The sequence below is a fragment of the Habropoda laboriosa genome, unplaced genomic scaffold (genome assembly GCF_001263275.1).
Source record: "Habropoda laboriosa isolate 0110345459 unplaced genomic scaffold, ASM126327v1 scaffold15, whole genome shotgun sequence".
In the NCBI taxonomy this organism is placed as follows: domain Eukaryota; kingdom Metazoa; phylum Arthropoda; class Insecta; order Hymenoptera; family Apidae; genus Habropoda; species Habropoda laboriosa.
In genome coordinates, this window is record NW_017100141.1 from 2,515,363 (window position 1) to 2,530,174 (window position 14,812).

The window sequence follows — 14,812 nt, forward strand, 5'->3', positions numbered from 1 at the left end:
GCCAGCCACTCGCAGCTTTCCTCTCGGAAACCACCTGAGCCCGCGCTTTACCTTTTCTCCGCTCTCCAAATACCTTTCCACCTTCCCCTCCTTACAACTGGCAAATTGAAACGATAAACGTATATTAGTGCCAAAATTAACAAACAAACGTTTCTCGTTTATACTGAAAATCTTCAGTTTTGGCGCTTAACATTGTTTACCATTTTTCAATTTCTCATTTTGTACATTTAAAAGAAAAAGAGCGATTAAAATGTTCGAATGAATGAAAGAAAAAAGTTATTCCAAATTTCCTCGTACCTTTTCTCAACTTTTTAAATACCTTTCCACGTTTCTATCGTTAGAATTGAAGAATTGAAACGGTAAACGATGTTTTAATGCTAAAATTAACAAACAAATGTTTTTCGTTTATACTGAAAATCTTCGATTTTGGTACTTAACACTGATTACCGTTTCAATTCCTCACGTTGTATATTAAAATAAAAAAATAAATGTGCAATTAAAATATTCGAAGGAATAGAAAAATTGTAGAAAGGAACGAGGGGAAATTGTCGAGAAATTTGAAATACAGAGATTGGTAAGAGTCGGTTGTTTGTTTTCACGGCTGGAAAGGTTCCATATTTCCCCCGACAAAGACCGTGTAAATCTTTGTCGGTGGCTGGTTAATTACGCGCTTGTTTTCGGTAGGCGTTACCAGGCTCGTTCTTTCCGCGTGATTAAGCCAGGATTAATGGAGACGTTTTATTAGATGGTTGCAGGGAAGAGGGGCGGCTGTTAAAAGTGGGAAAATCGGGAACAAATAGGTCGACGACCTTCCCATAAGGTGCTATTTTCACGCGGCGTAGAAATATCGCGCCTATAAATAGGCGGCCTGGAGGGTCGACAAAATTTTTCGACACGCATTTCTCAAAACCGCCTCTGCATTCTCGAGAAACTACGCTCCCCTTTAGAGACACCGAGGATGTTTTTGCAGGAACATTTATCACACGCACTCTCGAAATTTATCGATGTGCGGAGGATCATCTGGAGCTTATAGTTCTTCGCGGAAGATCGAGGTGGCTCAAGGACGAGGGGAACTGCTTCCTCCTCCACTGATTTTTTTCTGATGTTTGAGAGAGGGGAGAACAACGGTTTTGGGGAAATTAATATTTGGAGAAAAGGGGAAAAATTGTAGCGAAACAGAAGGAATCTTTTCTGAAGTGCAGAGTGGCATTACATTGCAAATTTTTATAAAAAATGACAGATATTGATCTCTGGAAACGCTAATTCTTTTAATCACTAAAACCAACTCATTACTTCTCTCATACTTAATAATTGTAAGTGACCATTGCACTTATTTTTAATAGTATTTATAAGACACTAACATTTCAGTCACCAAAACCGAAGAAAAAGCGCTAATTTTTCAATCACCAAACCCATCCTTATTTCTCCCATAATTAATAATTACAAGTAACACGAATCTCTCCGGCGCTCAAGAAGCTTCACAGATCAAGACAGCAACGCTCCATCGACAGGAATTTTCCCAGAAACTACACGATCCATTTTCCAGAACCGACAATGTTTCGTTTACTAGTAGTGGGGTGGCACACCGGCGAATTTCCGTGTGTGTGGCCATTAGAACTGGTTTGTGATCGGGAGCCGTGTGATCCAGGCTGTCGAGTCTCTCCCGGCGAACTTCTCCTCTCGCGTAAAACGCTCTAATCCAGGTTGGAGCACGTGCCCGCGTCCGATCGTCACTCGCGCGATTAATCACTCTATTACATTAATCCGTCGGCGCAATTTATCTCGCGGGACGTGCTGGCCACGCATAATGGCTGAATCCTGCGGCCTGGCTGCCGCGTCCTTCGAACGCAACGCGCGCGATAATTAAAACGTAACTGATTCGACGTGACGCGCGACCCTCGACCAGCTTATGCGCCTCGATACGCCTGTCGTTTATCCTGGGAGGGGAAAAAAAAGAGTTTTGTTGGTTATGGTGGTGGAGGAAGCTGCTGGGAAGATGGGGTTTTCACGGAATATCGCGGGTTTTTGGCGATTTTGGAGCTATCGACGAACGTGGAATATTTTCATACTTGTTTTTTTTCTGTTTATTGCTTGCAAGGAGTGACAAATTTTGAGAAACGAAATTTTTTGGAAGTTTAGTTCGTTTTTTGAACTGTGAGGGGAAACAGAAGAAAGGGAGAGAGAAAACGAGAGAAGGAAAAGTAGAAGGGAGAGAAAAGGGAAATAGGGAAGGGAGAGACAAAGAGGGAAAAAAGAGAAAAGGGAAAATAAAGGAGGGAGAGACAAAGAAATAAGGAGAAATATAGAAAAGGATACAAGTGTCAAAAAAGACAAAAAACTCCGACTGCCATAGAAGGGAGAGAAAAGGGAAATAGGGAAGGGAGAGACAAAGAGGGAAAAAAGAGAAAAGGAAAAATAAAGGAGGGAGAGACAAAGAAATAAGGAGAAATATAGAAAAGGATACAAGTGTCAAAAAAGACAGAAAACTCCGACTGCCCCAAAATTTTGTAAAATTTCGATCTGACATATTAGAATAGCAAGGCAACGAAGTTTCTCCCAAGAAACCCTGTATTTTCCACTACAATTAAATCTTCCAGTAACCACACAAACTACTAAGAAACGGCATGCAAATTAATTAAAAACAAAGATCAGAATCGTACTACATGCATCTGCAAATAGAAGGAACCCAGTCTGCTAGAGTGTCACAAAACTATTATGCAACGAGCGAAAACCCAACACGAGATGCAAGATACAAAACTAGAGGAATTTGATTTCGATGCAAATCAGACGAATCAGGAATATTCCTCGATGCAAAAAAAGAGAAAGAAGAAAGTTCAGACGAGGTCAATTTTGAAACTGCCGCGACACCTGCTCTCTCGCAACAAAACACGATCCATCCGAGGCGCGCGTCTCCCTTTGAATCGAGAGAGTTCCTCTCTTTTCTTCTCTTTCTTTTCGCGCGCGAACAATAGCTGCACGCGTCCTCGAGCCGCAAAGGTAAGGCCACCATCGGTCGGTCGCTTGACAGGTGACACCCTGTATATTCGTAGAAAACCCTGGGACGTTTTATTTTCGTAGACACGCGCGATGAATGCGGCCGGTAGAAGAAAGATGGCCGTCTCGTTACATAATGCAGAAGACAATTCGAATTATACGATCGCCGAGGATTCCTCTCGGCTCGTCCTATTGCACAAATTTTCACCGCGTCAATTCTTTTTCTCGCCGTGTCTCTCCGTGTTTGTTCCCTCCTCCCCGTGTCAGTTGTTCGCTCGATCCGCGAGATGATTATTGTTTCGAAGAGACTCGTGTATGCCGGGGCTATTTCCGAATTCGACACCGTGTGATCGTTTAATTCGCGCGATGTGGATCAAGGTGATACGGCGAGGCAGTGGAAATTATATTTCCTACCGATTGTTGGTAATTTACAGGAGAAACGAGGAGTGTTTTAGCATTCGAAAAGTATAATCACCCACGGCGAGGGAAGGTATTGTGAAATTCTGAAAAAAACACCGGACGAAAACTTTTCGAAACTGGTTCTCCCTCGTCGTGGAAAAAATTCATTTTCACGCGCGACGATACACAACCCCAAAAGGCAAGCAACGACAAAGAGAGAGAAAGGGGGAGAAGGTAGGGAGAAACGAGTGCATCGAACGATAACCGCCCCCCGTGTCTCGAGTTATCAGTAGCGAGTGCAAGAGGAAGAGAGAGAGAGGTACACGAAACGAGAGACTTTAATTACCGGCGGGTGAATTCGCAACCGGACGCACCCACGGGGCAGATTACCCCGGTAATATTACCGAGTTTTATTGCGGGGAGAGAAAAGTCGAGGTCTGAATGCGGCATGACTCACGGCACACTCATCTGGCACCGATGTTTCTGCTCTTATTGCAGCCCCTCGTCTCGCCCCAATCCCCTCCTGTCATTCCTGTTTCTCCTCCACGCCGACTTCCACCCTTGTTTCTTCGCCTCTCCTCCCTCTCTTACTCTTCTTTCTCCCTTAACGCGTTATATCCCTCTCCCTTTCTTCCCCTCCTTCTCCTCTTCTCTACCCCTTGCTCTCTTTATCTTCCACTTCCCCTCTCTGCTCTATTTTTCCCTTCTTTTCCTCTCCCCCTTCCTCCCTTTATCTTCCTTTTCTCTCCTCCTTCCTCGCATTTTCTCTCGTCTCTCACATCCCCGTCTTTCTCTCTCCAGCCCTTAGCGCGTTACTTCCATCTCTATCGCGTCCTTTAACAACGCGTTATCTCTCCTTGTCCGTCCCTTAACGCACGTTCTCTCTCTCTCTCCCTCGTCGTTCTTTCCCTCGACAGAAGGTGGTCTCTTCTTCTAACTCTCCCCCGTGCACCACACACACGTTTCACCTCCTCCGCATCGTTCTTCCTTCAACCCTTCTTCTGTACTCGCCCCTCATCGGTCAGACGGCTTTTTTCCAACCGCTCATCAGCAGCGGCTGCGAAAATGAAAAGGCTCGCGTTTTTTCACGTGGTTGTCGGCGATGAACGACGGAGTCGCACTGCTCGATCGGTCCCCGCGCGCGCGGGAATGACACGGAAGAAAGGGTGGCGCTCACGCGACCGACGAAATAATTACGCGAAAAAGGGAGGCGAAACCGTTTTGTGGCGATGTAAATGCGTATTATGAGATGGATGCTGTGTTTTCAGGAATTCGTTTAATGCGTATTTATTTACACACGAGGGTGGAAGGGGGTTTGAAGGAAAGTTGTGTACGAATGCTGGTGAAGTGAGAGAACGTGGTTTTGTTTATGCGAGTCGGAAAGGTGATTTAAAATTGTTCGAAATGATGTCTGTGTATCTTACTCTTTGTGAGGAATGTATGCTACTTGAAATTCTTTTTAAAAAACCGAGGAAAAATTTGAGAGACCCAAGGGAGAATCGAACCCACGACCTCTGGATTGACAGTCTGGACCGTAGGCCCTTGACCAATACACCATTCGGTGTTTTTTATTCCTATTAATCCTATTAACTGTATGGATGCCCAGATCCTACAAATTGTTTCTTTAACAAATGTTTAGAAGTACTATTAACCCTTAGTCTTCTGTCATTTAACAAAATAACCAAGCAAAAAGCTGAAATTAATAAAAATATATAAAATAACATAGAAGTCCTTGATAAAATAATTCTCGTAAAAAGATCTCATTATTTGTAATACTACTCTACCTATATACTCTACAATAGACAACAATAAACTTAAAACAAATATTTATATTAAATTGTTTTATTATTAATTTTACGCTTCGATTTAACTAACGTAAAAATACAGTAAATACACTCATCCTGGACGGATTAAAACTGTACATGAATTATTTCTCGAACGAATTCCAACCGTATTCCTCCGGAACGACCGCGAAATAATCGCTACACCCGTCGAACGGTTATCCCGAACGAAATCTTTAGCCAAGCGACACGCGTGTCCATTGAGAAGGGATTACACGAGCGTTTAGCCGTAGCACCGCGATGCCTGGCGTCCGTTAGTCAAGCTGCCACCCCTTTCCCATCGTCGAATCGCGCTTCAAAGGGTGGCCTGGTAATCTGTTCGGTATTCAACTCGCTTTATACTCTCCCTATCGTCGCCTTGGACACGTATCGTTTCGCCTGCTGGTTTTTCCTATAGAACTGCGTACAAAAATGAACAAGGGTGAGAATCTGACGTGGAAAGGGGTTGATTTGAACAATGAAAACGCGACAATATCTCGTTACACCTAAAAAAAATTAAAAAAGTAAAAATTCACTGGATAAATTAATTTGTTGTTTCGCTACTCTAACGATATCACCCAAACAGAGGAAATTCATTTCTTCTTTGATTCGATTAAACTCGCAAGCAAATTGACTTCTCCCTTGGTCAATTTCCAAGTCGATTCGTAGTTGCAGTATAAAAATCTCGGAAGAGTTTCTCGAGAGAGCTTCTTTTTCTTTCCTTTTTTTCTTCTTACTGTCTATCTCTCGTTAATAATAAGGACAGGTTTCTTGTTCGATCCGGGTTTCAATTTAAAACAGGTTTTGGGCGCGCGCGTACCGCGGCGAAATTACCATCGACGAAGGACGTTCCGCGATCCGATGCAATTTGTCGTCGATGACGAGCACTTGGGGGCCGCGATTCCATCGTTCCACTTGTTCCGTTCAATAAAATGTTAATAACCCCGTTTCCATGAACCAACCATCCTCCTCCCTGAGTCTCTATATATTGGTATTGCTATCGTTTTATCCGATGCATTTAAAAGCATCTGGTAATAACCGCGATCATAAATGTATTATGGATTGATTGTTGTTTTAGTTTGTAACGGATAATGATATATATATATACATATATATACATATGTATGTATATCGAACGGTGAATACTTTCGGATTAAATTCAGATTTTCACCATTTTAGATAGCGGAGATATGTGTGACGATACGTGTTAAATGTGGGATAATCTGACGGTGAATGCATACGTACAGACGCATGTGTGTACGTTCCTGTCGAGCGGAACTCTGAGGAGAGGCCTCTAACGACGAGGCGCAGGAATTTTGTGGAAATCGAGGTCGCGTGAATCTCGCTCCTCGCGATGAGAAACGTGGACGTGCCTTTTCAGGTTTTAGAACGATAATGGCTCGTCGAGAAGTTTGATTGTCTGGTGGAACGTGTGTGATGGTCGTGACTCTACGGTCGCGTGAAATTTTCTGGATCTGGGGAAATATTGGAATTTGGAAATTTGAGGATTTGGGAAGTTGAGAATTAGGGAAATTTAGAAACTTGGGAATTTGGAAATTTGGGGATTCGAGAAATTTGGGAACTTGGGAATTTCGAATTATGCAAATTAGGGAAATTTAGAAACTTGGGAACTTGAGAATTCGGAATTATGAAAATTTATAAATTTGGGAATTTGTAAAATTTGGAAATTTGGGGATTCGAGAAATTTGGAAACTTGGGAATTTCGAATTATGCAAATTAGGGAAATTTAGAAACTTGGGAACTTGAGAATTCGGAATTATGAAAATTTATAAACTTGGGAATTTGTAAAATTTGGAAATTTGGGGATTTGAGAAACTTGGGAACTTGGGAACTTCGAATTATGCAAATTGGGGAAATTTAGAAACTTGGGAACTTGAGAATTCGGAATTATGAAAATTTATAAATTTGTGAATTTGTAAAATTTGGAAATTTGGGGATTTGAGAAACTTGGGAACTTGGAATTATGAAAATTGGGGAAGCTTAGAAACTTGGGAATTTGGAAAATTTGGGGATTCGAGAAATTTGGAAACTTGGAAATTTCGAATTATGCAAATTAGGGAAATTTAGAAACTTGGGAACTTGAGAATTCGGAATTATGAAAATTTATAATCTTGGGAATTTGTAAAATTTGGAAATTTGGGGATTTGAGAAACTTGGGAACTTGGAATTATGAAAATTGGAGAAGCTTAGAAACTTGAGAATTTGGAAATTTAAGGATTCGAGAAATCTGGAAACTCAGGGACTTGAGAATTAGGTAATTCCAAAATTAAAAACTTTCAATTTTCAAAAATTGGGGAACTTAAGAACTCGACGATTCGCAAAACCCGAAAATCAGAGCACTCGAAAGTTAAAAACCTGAAAAACCAGGAAACCTCCGAAATTTGCGTAATTGGAAGCTTCGCAGAATCCCGTAATTCGCATACACGAACCTTCGAAATTCCAGCGTTCATAAAAATCCTTTTCTGCTTTCAGGTCTCAAGTACCTTCACTCAGCCAGAATCCTGCACAGGGACATTAAACCAGGGAACCTACTCGTAAACAGCAACTGCGTACTGAAGGTAAGTACCCTAACTTCTCCCTATCATCAAAATCTCCTTAACCCTCCACTTATCGTACCGTAATACCAAGCGTCGAGAAATGACCAACAGGAAACGATCAATTCCTCCACCGGTAAATCAATACCACAAATATTATACGCATTCTCCGCGAAACAGATCTGCGACTTTGGTCTTGCACGAGTGGAAGAACCGGACCAGAACAAACACATGACCCAGGAAGTGGTGACGCAGTATTATCGTGCACCGGAAATCCTGATGGGAGCGCGGCATTACACCGCTGCTGTAGACGTCTGGAGCGTCGGTTGCATTTTCGGCGAGCTTCTGCGTCGGCGGATCCTCTTCCAGGCACAAAGTCCTGTGCAACAGGTTAGTCCTTCTACTGTTAAATCTTCAGCGTGTCGTAGAATATCGGAAGAATTCTTTTCTGCTCTTCTCAGCTAAGTAGGATACTTAGCTCTTTATGACAAACTCTTTCTTCGTTTAGGGGAAAAGTGAATCTCTCGTTGTGATGAGATGGGTATTGAGTATTGTAGTTGAGTGAAGTCTAAGATCTGTTGAGAGATTCTTAGGGAAAGGGAAATTTAATAGTGTGAAATTGACCTAAGAAACATTGGAATACTTCGAATAGTATAGGAGAATGAAAGTTGGTTAAAATTGCCATAATAGAGAGATTACCAACGAAGCTAATTGCAGTGGAGTGGTGTCTAAGATTTATCAAGAGATTTTTAGGGAAAGGGAAATTTAGTAATATAAAATGGACCTAAGAAAATTTAGAATTCATCGAATAGTATAGGAGAATGAGAGTAGGTGAAAATTGCCAAAGAAACTAATTGCAATAGAATGGTGTCTAAGATTGACGAAAGAATTGGCAGAAAAAGGGAAATTAATGGTGTAAAAAATTTCTTAGAATAGAATATTTTAATTCTTAAAAACTATCATAATATTAGCAACATAAAAATTGAGAACTTTAAGGGTGCAAGAGGCAAAGCTCAACTCAGTCCCTAAAAGGAGTCTTCATTAATCAATAATAATCTAACGATAAAATACAATAATGCAAAGGTAAGGGGAAAAAAATACCAATCAGTGTCGTCAAATTCAAAAAATTCCTCCACATTCTAATTCATGATACAGCATTAACATTGTCAAATAGGCCTAACAATTTCCCAAATTTTCCTCAAAATACCTTTTCAACGATGGATTCACGAATCAGGTAAAAAGTATTCACCAAGTACCGTCGATTTAGTACAAACTCGCAAAGACCAGCGACAGAGACAAAGGTAGTCTAACCTTTCCGTTCGCTTCTGCACGAGTATACGACCTGAAGTTCCGTAGTTGTTACGGAGACACTGTAAGAGTAGGACCGTGTTCTAAAGTCGAGGACGTTTTGGTTCGCTTTGCAGCTGGAACTGATCACGGAATTGCTGGGCACGCCAACCCTCGAGGATATGAGGTACGCGTGCGAGGGTGCGAGATCCCACATGCTGAGGCGCGCACCAAAGCCACCCTCGTTGACGGCCCTCTACACCCTCAGCAGCCAGGCGACGCACGAGGCCGTCCATTTGCTCTGCCAGATGCTAGTCTTCGATCCTGTAAGTTTCTCTCGCCCCTTTCCCTGAACACCTACACGTACACGCGTTTCTCTCTGTCCTTTGTAATTATAATCGCGATCTAATGGGAATGAATTATGGGTGGGAGAGTGTTTAGGGTTGCTCGGTGAATTTTTGTTATTTGATGTTCGGGGGAAGTTGAGGAGAGTGTTTTTTATGGATTTTGAAAAATTTGTGAATTTTTATTTATTTGCTGTTTGAGGAAAATTGAGGATAGTATTTTCAGTGGGAGTTGCAAAATTTGTGATTTATGGAAAATTGAAGAATACTTGAGTGAATTTTTATTCATTTGCTATTTGAGGGAAATGGAGGAGAATAAAAGGTTTGAGAACATATAGGATAGGAAGAATTAAATAGCATTTAATTCTGTCACCTTTCTGCAGAAAAAACACGAACTTTCGTCGAATGAATTATTATGTCTCTGCATGTGAAATGGCGGATATATAAAGGAAAGTTTGAATCTCAATAACGTAGTTTAATACTAAATTTTATTAATAAAACTGAGCTCGAGTATTCCAACTAAATTCTATTTCTCAAACATTGTGTTCTTAAATATTCCCTCGCTATTAAATATCTTTTTTGTCAGAAAATAGTCTGCACTGTGGTCCCACTCTGAATTTGCAAAAGAAAATCTATCAAATTCAATTAGTATCCATCTTCACCTTCCAACACAAATTTACCCTATCTTCTCAAGTGAAACAATTCTTTAATTTAAAACAATCAACAGTACTTTAATTTTTCCCCACGACAACCGACATAATTCCAACACAAAAGACCAACAAAAATCTGCAAGCGTGCAAACACAGCCATTTCACATTCAACGACCTAAAAAGTCGACGTCCACAACGATATCAAACAAGTTCCGGAGTAGACTAACTCGAAAACTTGGTCAGCTTCTTAGCAAGGAGTCCTCACAATCTACTCGAAAACTTGTTCCTTCTGTTTACCGAGAGACGTCCAAGTTCCCCTTACAGGAAGCGTGACGTTATCGGTTCTTAACCACCCTTATCGACGTCTGTGGCGACGCGATAAGTCGTTGAATCATCGTCCTTATTCCCACCCGCATTCCTTTCGAGAACCTTCGAAAAGTCCACCGAATGAATTACAACACGCGTCGTTTCTTCCTTCTTTTTTTTTTTCTCACGCGCGTTACATATATTTGAAAACTGTCGAGCTCGTGACAGTTCATAAAAAATCCTTCGGACGAGGGTCGCGAGATCGTAAAGCGTTCGCGAGCACCGCGTTTATAACTAAACTTGCAATAAAATCTTTACTGCCAACTGTCCCTCGTTCTCAGTTGAATAAAAAACAAAAAAAAAATGGGAAAAAATTGTGGAAAAAAGGTGGACGAATTTCGGCGAAATCGAAGGAATTTTGGGCGATTATTGACGTCGCAGGAATTAAATTGACAGGTGTTTCACGTTCAGTTCGAAATTACGCTTCGATAAGAAACATTTAACCCTTTGAACACTAAAGAACGAAGAACACGATAGAATTGTTCCCGCGAAAGCTTATTCCTCATTCCGCTGTATTATTAGTGTAGTATCGGGGCCTCCATTCCCAAATAGGCAACCGACAAGGGAGAATAGAGAGGGAGTGGTTGGCGTAGCGCGCAAAGCCACGGCTTGCTAAGCCGAAGGTCCCGGGTTCGATTCCCGGTTGGGTCCCTCGATATTTTTTCCTAGGTTCCTGCATTATTATTGTACAAAAATTCCGGCACACTTCCACAAAAATTCCGTGAAAATTTGAATCGAAATATTCATCGGTGCTCAAAGAGTTAATTTCTCCTACGGAAATACAGTTACGAGTATTAATCCGCAAACCGACGAAAAACACGGAAGAAAGGACTTTTAAAGACGTCTATATTCCCTCTCTCCGCGTTATCCCCATAAAATAAAATATATTTCAATAAAATCCCTGGCGAAAATCAAAACAAAAAACGGAGACATTTATAGTTTTCACGTGCCCGGCAATAAACTGCACATATTTACACCACATTCAGCACGGTGAACGTGTTAAACACGCCAACGCGGGGCCTACTTTCCCAAATCCCTGCCTCGAAACGTCCGATTAATTCATACGACAAGGTTCGACCGTGTAAAACCGCGTGCGCGGTCGTTTAACGCGGCTGACGTTAAGACATCAAACGCTCGCGCTTTGAATAACGGCGTGGTATAGCAAAACAGGCGGAATGAATAATCGAGAGATGAAGTTGCGAGCCTTCGGTTGATTCATCGTGACTTCTTTGGAGAAGTTTTCTGCGGTGTTCTAATACGTTCACGCGGCGGAGGGACGGGAAGGAGAACGGTTTCCGGTGGTTGTTTAATTAGAATCCGAAGTTTCGGAGAGGAGAAGAAGAGGAGAGATGAAGGGTAGAAGGAAAGACGAAAAATAGTAGGGGAAAGTTGGGAAGTTTACTGCTTTTGAAACGTGTCAGAACTGTTTCTCCTGTGTACTTGTGTCAGGTTGTGTGTGACTTGGAAGCAACGAAACTCGCGTTTTACTAATTGATATATGAATCTCGTGAAATTGTAACTGGGAACTTGGGGATGGTATTGTTACCGGGAGTTCGTGTAAATTTTAGCAACCCTTTGGAACCCGCGATCGAATATTCGAGGTACAGTGGGTAGGTTAGTCGTTGAATTAATTGTTATCGCTGACTCCCGAAGTGTCTTAAGAGTGGGAAGACTAACTGGGTCAAAAATGACCCATTAGCAATTTTCCTTAAAAGAAACGTGAATTTTCGTTTTTAGCTCTTTCCTTGTGTTCTTTGTAAGGTAACACCGTTACCACGTTCGCTGCTACCTGGCACAGAGCGAGTTACTCTGCGTGCCATTGTCGACGACAAAGCTAGTAGACTGACCGGGTCAGAAATGACCCACCAAGGGTTTCAACCCTTTTCTTCTGTTCTTTGTAAAGTAACACTGTTAACACGTTCGCTGTCATCTGACACAGAGTGGCGTTTGCCCTGTGTGCCATTGTCGACAATGTGTCGATCGATCACGCGACGTTAAAAATTGATGTCATTTTCGTGTGATCAGACTTCGAAAAATTGACTAAAACGACGAAAATCCTCGTGAAAGCTACGTCTGTCTGAGAATTAGGAATTTATGGCACACATGGTGTGCTTGTCGCAACTTCCAGGCGACAGGGAACGTGTTAATTAGCGTGATAAATATCCCCGAAGTTGTCGATCGTTTCCGAGTGTTGCTCTATTAATTTCGTTCAATGACCCCGTTTCACCAACTTCTAAACAGGACAAGAGGATCACCGTGGTGGATGCACTGGCGCATCCTTATCTGGACGAGGGTAGACTCAGATATCACTCGTGCATGTGCACGTGTTGCTACACGACCGGAGGCGGCATGAGAGTGTACACGGGGGACTTCGAGCCAGCCACGTCTCATCCGTTCGACGATCTTTGGGAACGGAAGCTCACCACCGTGCAGCAGGTGAAAGGTAAGGGAAGATCAAGGAACATTTTTGAGAAATATCGGATTGTACGAAATGTACCCTCGAGAAGCTTCGAAGGGTTACTTCTTCGAAAGAAAAATTAGAACGGTCCAGTATTCTAAGTTAGGTGGTTACACTCTTAATCATTTCACTTGACACCGACCATTCAAATTATACATTGAAACAGTGAAAACAAATTGTTTTCAACTACACTGGTCCATTAACACTTGCTAATAATCTAAGGTGATTAATCTGAGGTTCAGTAAATTCAGCAGAATCATATTTGCATTGTACTATTCAAGCTATACATTTCACCAAGTAAAATACACTCTTTGAACCATATTATGCGATATCAAAGAAATTATAATCTATCCATTAACAAGAGAATAATTTATGGTGATCACATTAGGTGGTTCACCCTAAAAAATGTCTGCATTAATAGTTTCACTCTACGCGAACAATATTTGCGTTACACAATTCAGAATACACATTGCACCAATAGAAGAAATTCTTCGAAAAAATTTTGATTGGTCCATTAACACCTGCTAATTATCTAAGGTCCGATAAATTCAGTAGAATCATATTTGCATTATACCATTCGAAATACACATTGCAGCAATAAAAAACATTCTTGCAACCACATTATTCAACGTGAAACAAAATTTTGCTCTATCCATTAAATACAGAATAATTTAAGGCGACCACATTAGGGTGGTTCACACTTCAAAAAATTTGCATTCTTAATAATTTCACTGTACAATTCGAACTACACATTGCATCGATAAAAAAAAGACGTAGAAATTGCTACTAAATGTAAGACACAGATTACTCCGCGCACCACTGACACACATAGCCCACGTCGAAGTGAAAAACCTCGTGGAAGAAACGATAAATCGGATCGATCTGACGAAAGGTGCCAATAAACCCGACCCTCGAGATACCCTTTGAATTTTCCACGTTATACACCGATTTACAGAGAAGCATGTGCCCATCCATCGAACGATCACGGCGACTCTCAACTTTACTACGTATACCTCGTAACTTGAACCGTATTCGTGGCTCCAATAAACTCGAGTTCACCTACCGCAACGCTTACACACACACACATACGCAGATTCTTTCACTGTGTGCAAGCTTTCAACGAACACTTATAAACACCGTAGGAGGCAAGAGTTATTAGCGAAAGGGCGAGTTTCCCAACGGTTTGGCCGCGCGCGAGCGCGGATTAATCGCGCCACACCGCGGAAAAAACGCATCGGTGTGACTCACCGTTGTCGCGAGATTATTAATAGTAAACGTCTTGGACACGTGGCCCGGGGCTGGGCTAAAGCAACGATGCGATAGAGTCTCGCGTGCGTTCCGCGGCCACGCAGACACGATAAATCATCGTTTATCAACTGTGTGTGCCTGGCCGAGGGAACCGTGAAGTTATCGCCGGCGACTTTCTTCCACGGGTAATCGTGTCGAAAACTGGGTCTGATATCGGGCTTGAAAAAATTGCACGCCATTCGTTCGTTAGTCTCGAGAGAACGAACTGGGCGCGGATAGCATCCCGCCTCTGTTGTCCAAAGAGTGCTGTTCGTTTTCGGGATTTCTTGATCAATGTGAGATTTTCTGACACTTTTTGTCTTTGTTTTCTTCGTTTGTATGTATTTTGTTTGATAGATTTAGTAGGAAATGTGAACTCATATATTGGGAGATGAGATCTATAGATCTTTCTGTTACAGTATCGGTGTTGTCTCTGTGGAGACATACTGTCTGTGTGATCTTTCAAAATACAGAACAATTTATCGAGAATTCCTGTATGGACAAATTGCAGGGAATATTAGGGGGGAAAAAATGCATTTTGTATCACTTTTTTTTTTTTATATTAAAGTTTCGGTATGAAAGTCGAAGAAAATTCACTGTCAAACAAAGAGGCAAGTGTTTTATAATAAATTATAATGAATATATTAAAAAG

At 41.6% G+C, this 14,812-nt stretch overlaps 1 protein-coding gene across 1 annotated transcript in view; it reads left to right on the plus strand.

Moving 5' to 3' along the window:
- LOC108570825 (serine/threonine-protein kinase NLK) overlaps positions 1-14,812 on the plus strand; it is a 102,798-nt gene that overhangs the window by 73,612 nt on the left and 14,374 nt on the right. Inside the window, exons 6-9 of the mRNA XM_017932747.1 lie at positions 7,707-7,792; positions 7,949-8,158; positions 9,193-9,381; positions 12,657-12,858. Coding sequence (XP_017788236.1) covers positions 7,707-7,792; positions 7,949-8,158; positions 9,193-9,381; positions 12,657-12,858 — 687 coding nt within the window. The remainder of the gene's footprint in view (positions 1-7,706; positions 7,793-7,948; positions 8,159-9,192; positions 9,382-12,656; positions 12,859-14,812) is intronic.